This window comes from Limulus polyphemus, unplaced genomic scaffold (genome assembly GCF_000517525.1).
Source record: "Limulus polyphemus unplaced genomic scaffold, Limulus_polyphemus-2.1.2 Scaffold230, whole genome shotgun sequence".
NCBI lineage: Eukaryota > Metazoa > Arthropoda > Merostomata > Xiphosura > Limulidae > Limulus > Limulus polyphemus.
The window spans coordinates 76,017-82,160 of record NW_013665840.1 but is presented as its reverse complement, the minus strand read 5'-3'; the positions used below and the strand labels follow the sequence as shown (position 1 = coordinate 82,160).

General features: G+C 32.9%; 1 protein-coding gene across 1 annotated transcript in view; it reads left to right on the top strand.

Annotated features, from left to right (window-relative positions):
* The window catches only part of LOC106478593 (filamin-A-like), a 129,916-nt gene that overhangs the window by 50,546 nt on the left and 73,226 nt on the right, over positions 1-6,144 (top strand). The window contains 3 exon segments of the mRNA XM_022382204.1: positions 3,774-4,034; positions 4,234-4,354; positions 5,690-5,808. Of these exon segments, the coding sequence (XP_022237912.1) occupies positions 3,774-4,034; positions 4,234-4,354; positions 5,690-5,808 (501 nt within the window).

The following is a 6,144-nucleotide window of genomic DNA, read 5'->3' as shown; positions in this document are numbered from 1 at the left end:
GTTCATACAAAATTTGGGGATGATCCGTCCAAATGGAACGACTCAGAGTAACTTTTTTAGCTCTCAGCTGTATTGTTCTTCTGATTCTTTTAGTCAGGATCAGAACTTTACCTTGTTTTTCTTAACTATGGTTCTAACGTATGCAGTTTCTCTTTTCACATGGCTCTTATTTTCCTTTCACAGCTTCCTTCATCATGCTTTGTTACGAGGTACTTGTTATCTCGCTCCCCCCCCCCCCAACTTTTCAGATGACCTTAAAAAGGCTTCTTTATTAAATCATTTATCTTTGCAGGATATCTTGCAATGGGATGACCATTTTTCATATGATGATTTGAAGCTCTAACCAGGATGAGGAACATCTTAGTGTTTTATTTTTTATCTTTATTAACCTATTTTGTTTTCCCACTGCACCACCCTACAGCTTTCAAGCCTGTTTTTTTTTTATTTGCTTGAGTCTTTTTGATTATCCCTGTGTGCCCAGTGACTGAGCCAATTTTGTGACTTGATTGACCTTGTCAGATGTGCATATAAGAGGCATATCCAGGTATTACTTATTTCTGGCCTACTCCTCCTAGATCTTTCACTATAGGAACAAGGCAACCTACTTGGAAGAACACGTTTTCTGAGTGTCCTCATTTGGTCCAATATCTTACGAAGCTGGTCTGCTCCATCTATTTTCCTATGAATCCAGTCTATTGAATCTACTCAGTTCAGGTTCTTTTCAACTCAGCTTAATCACATTTTCAATTGCTGTGTTATGGATTGTTACCTTCTTGCTTAAGACCACATAATTTGGTGACCCAGTGGTCCTTATATGACTCTACAGTTTTATTTTATTCCATCTCAATGTGGGTATTCTGGCTTTTCATGTTTCAGAGGTAAGTCTGCCTTTTTTTAGTTTACATTTTTTAGAATTAAAGGAATTTCAAATAAGTGCTAACTACTGAAATACATTCCCACACACCTCCCCACAAATAGAATATATGTTTTCTATTATGACTGCAACTAAAAAATCTGGATGAAAGTGTGATAAGTCATGTGGAAGATGAGAGAGTGGAATACTATGGATTTGGTGACGTATGCTCTGCATTTTGTCAAGGACATTCAGAATTTGTTAAATTATTGTTGACTGCATGAGAACAACTCAATAATGAAAGGCTTTTTGTATTTCAGAGATAAGTACCTACTTAAAATTTATATCTCTTAAAAATGTAAAATTTTGTTGCTATTGTAAAGAATTAAATGTGGGGGGGAAAAAACAGCCAGGTCCAAGGAGTTATTTAGCCTCTGAGACTTCACTAATTGAAACTTTTAACAGTGTTGAATACAAGTTTATTACTAAAGATATTTTTTGTTTCTTTTATCATTATTTTTTAATCTCTTGATGAACTATGATTTTATTAAATATTAAATTGTTTCATATGATTCTTCATTTTCCATTTCTGTGAAGTAATGTTTATCCTCTTTAGTCTTATACAAAAAATTGTCAAGTTGTTATGATTGTATTGCATGATAATAAGGAAGAAATATGAAGTTTTTGTTTCCGTGGATATATATATATTATCAGCTTTCTGCCACTATGTGTAACATTATATTATAATTTATTATGACAACTTTTTCACAAAAAGAAAAGAAATAAGCTTTTTCAACTTTGACTTCAGTATTTCTTTATCTGTAAGTATTAAGTTGTACATTGTTGGTTTATTCTTAATATGAGGTTGAGATATTTGTGTTAGTTTTTATTATCTAGTAGGATTGTGAGGTAACTGGATAACACACAAACAAACATTTACAGGATTGGTCCTAGTTATCACTCTTTTCAAACACAGTAGTATCTCCCTTTTTTCAGACAGTTGATGATGATTAGAAGGCTGTGGTCAAATCCATTGAAATCACTTCTTCAAATGATACCAGAGTTGTGGTATAGAGTTGAGATTTGAGTTTTCAGTAGACCTTTCCAATACATTGTTATTGTTACTCTAAAACCAGGCATAGATATACAAGTTTTGTGTAAAGGAGCTTATCCTGCTTGGATGTCTCATTTGTTTGGTGATGGGGGGGGGGGGATACTAATACAGATCCTGAATTATGTTCATGTAAGACCCTTTGATATCAGTAGATCTTTAAACATGCAGAATCTTTACAGTTAGGCTCGATACTCAATGTGTAGAATGCAGTCAACACCATAACTCACTCATCACAAAGCTTTAATGGTGGCATGACACAAACGTTATCAAATATTTCACCTGCTTGCATCCTGACAAGTATTTAACCTTACTTCAGAACTGGGTGAAGTAACTGATTATTCATTGAAATGTGTGATCAGTCTTCAAGACTCCATTTGTGATGAATTTTTAAGCAGTAGTGCTAAATATTCTTGATGGTGAAAAACACTGTGTGTATTCTAGTCATTTTAAAACATCCAAAGTTATGGAGAGTACATTGTCATTCAACTTAACTGCTTGCATGTGGATACATTGGACATAGAAGTCACTGTAGGTTTATTGCAGAGATGATTTTTTTAATCTTTTATACTGCCAAATTTATTAATTTACAACAGTTTCTCATTTTGCACACATTGTGGCACTACTAATCTGTGATTTGTCTCTTTCTTTACCTTTACAGATCATTCATGACCCGTGTCACATGTTTAGTGTTTAGGCCTTTTGGCTTTTCAGAACAGAATGTATCAGAACTACATTTTGATGTTGTTTGACATTTCTTAGGTAGTGTGATGTCACCAAAAGCTCATTGATTTTGGTAGGGTATGCAAGAGCCATTTCTAATGCAAAATATTCATACATTCAGATCATAAAGATATGTTCAGATTGGGGATTTAGAATTTCAAATACAAGGATATACCTTTTACTTAATGGTATTGGAAAACAAAGGAATTCGAATCAACTTGGACCAACAGAATCATCTATAAAGAGACCTGCAACAAATTTTATTCCAGATGTGGCAGGCAAAGTATAATGTCTTGTAACAAGTAAGATCTATGAACACAAAGGCCATTGGAAAAAGCCATCAATGTGACCTAGGCAACAGTAAGATACATAATCAAGAAGGATCACAATCTGTAAAAGTGACACAAGTTACACGTACAAAAGTTTCTTCTACAACATATCTTTTCAACCTGACATATACCTCAAGCAGCTGAAGAATGAAATGGATGGTCATGCTGTTCCATATAAGTACACATTGATTCAGTGGCTATGGATTTCTGTGTGGTTGGGCTGTTAAAACAGAACTGGGGAATCATCATCTTCTAACACAGATCATGGAAAACATCAGTGAGAAGAGTTGTACTTTGGATATGAAAATCTAATGAGAGAGTAATTTGAAATAGAAACTATACTACAGGTCTTTTTGTCCAAATCAAGCTCATCAGATAGAGCATGACCAGACATAGTGACATGAACTCTAATGACATTGTGAAACTCCAAAATCATTTTAATATAACTTACTCAGTCTCTATATACATATAATATGAAACTTCTCAAGTCTTCTAAACTGTTAAATGGACATTAAAAAGGAACATAGAAAACTAACTAATCTTGGTTGCTGATTTAGAGAAACCTAGTAAGGGTAAAAAGCTTTTGAAGTATTAGTCCGATATTATTAAAAATTAGTGTGTGTATATATGCATATTTACCTCTTGTTATTGTTTTGATAGTGTATAGTTTCAGGATGTGTATATAGTTCTTCACCAGATTATATTGGTGTCTCAAGGTGAGTTTCCAAGTAAAAGTTAAACATTTTTAAACACTTAGGTGGAAGCTTATGGCCCAGGAATTGATAAAAATGGTGTAGTACAGAAGAGACCAGTGGAGTTTACCGTAGATACACGTAGAGCAGGAGGTCCTGCCCCACTTTGTGTGAATGTTATTGATGAAAAATACAATCCAGTTGACTTGAACATTCAAGATAACAAGGATGGTACTTACCACTGTAATTACTGTCCAAAGGAAAACAACAAACACACCGTGGAAGTTACCTTTGGAGGTGTAGCTATTCCTGGCAGTCCATATAGAGTAAGTGAGGATTCCTCTGTAATGTTCGATTCATGTGCATTTTAACTGTATCCATCTACTGGTTATTATAATGATGAAAAATGTACAAATAATTATGACTGTATTGAGTATGTGTGTGAACTATGTAATTTACTTAACAAAATACCATACAATGTTTGCCATCACACAACATTGTTGATTTATGAAACATGTTTTTTAGGTTATGGTTTCTGAACCAACAGACTCTTCCAAAGTCCAAGTGTTTGGCCCTGGGATTGAAAGTGGTGTCACAGCTGAAACTCCTACACATTTTAACGTAGATGCAAGAGGTTGTGGTAAAGGTATGGTAGACTTGGATTACATATTGTAATATAGATTTTCAATTTTACAGTAAAGCTATTGTTCACCTAGATTACCTATTTTAATGTAAACATACAGTTGTATCATAAACCTATGTTGCATCTAAATTAAATATTTCAGTGTAAATATACAGTTTGTAATAAAGTTGTGGTGCACCCAGAATACATATTTCACTGTATATGGTAACATATTTTGCACTTAGATTACATATTTTAATGTAAATGTACAGACAGTTATATGGTAAAACTATGGTGCACCTAGATTATCTGTTTTAATGTAAATGTATAATTATATGGTAACACTAGGGTGCACTCACTTACCTGTTTTAATATGGACTTAGTTTTATGGTAATGCCATGGTACATCTAGATTGTAAATATTCTTTTGTCAGAGATTTATATTGTTGTATAATTTCCCAAGACCTCCAATTGTTAGTACTTTTACACACTTGTAAAAAAACACACATACACAGAATATCTTAATTTGTGTTAAATATTTTGTGATTTAAAACAGCATAGAAATTCAGAAAAAGTAAAGATCATGGATTGCTTTTGGGTCTTCTCTATTTTGTTACTGGTGAAGTAGTTTAAGAGCAAGATCTGCTGTATGTTTTGAGCTATTTTTAAAAGCATGACATACTATGTGTTGTCAGTTGTGAGCTAGCTTAAAAGCATGACTTACAGTATGTTGTGACAGTTGTTTTATGGTTTAAAAGCATGACTTACTGTATTATCAATATATTGCATTAGTTGTGAGCTGATTTAAATACATGACTTGCAGTATGTTGTGACAGTTGTTTTATGGTTTAAAAGCATGACTTACAGTATGTTATGACAGTTGTTTTATTGTTTAAAAACATGACTTTCTTTATGTTGTGCTAGTTGTGAGAGTGTTTAAATATATGAGTTGCTATACATTACACTAGTTGGGAAGTGGTTTAAAAACATGACTTACTGTATGTTGTGTTAGTTGTTTTTTATTTTAAAGCAGGATTTGCTGTATCATTTGTCTGTTGAATTAGTTTTATGTTTTAAAAGCATGACTTACTGTATGTTGTGTTATTTGTGAGATGGTTTAAGTGCTTGACTTAATATATGTTGAATTAGTTGTGAACTGGTTTAAAAGTACAATCTCCTCCTTGTGAAATATTTGTAATCTGATTGAAAGATAATACATGATCTTATCAGATTTTATTTTTATAAATTTTCACATAGAGGATGTGTATTTATGATTGTTTGATGTTTAATTGATTATAAATTTTCAGGTGCTCAGTGTTTGTGTAACATTGCTTAATGTTTAGCACATCTATCATTCCAGGAAACCTTCAAGTGGAAATAAGTGATGATCGAAGTAATCTGTTACCTCATAAAGATCTTGACAATGGAGACAACACCTTCACAGTTGATTATATTCCTTTTAAATCTGGAAACCATAAGGTAATATATTTCAAAGTTCATCATTTGGACCATTACTTTGCATTGTTATAATCAACAGAAGTGTTATATATCACTGAAAAAGTATCCTAACTCAACAATCATATGTACTAGTTCTTATAAAAAGTATTTTCTAAATCCATTTAAATGAAATTTTTATTTATGCAAAACACAGAGAGTATTAGTCAAAAGTGTTGACAACTTCTGTTTTCTAACTATATCACAGTATACCCAATTGTTACTTAGAAGTGCTCTGGTGGGTCAGAAGTAAACTTGAGGGTTTATGATACTAAAGTTCAGGGCTCAATCCCAATTGGAGCAGCATAGACACTCTACTGT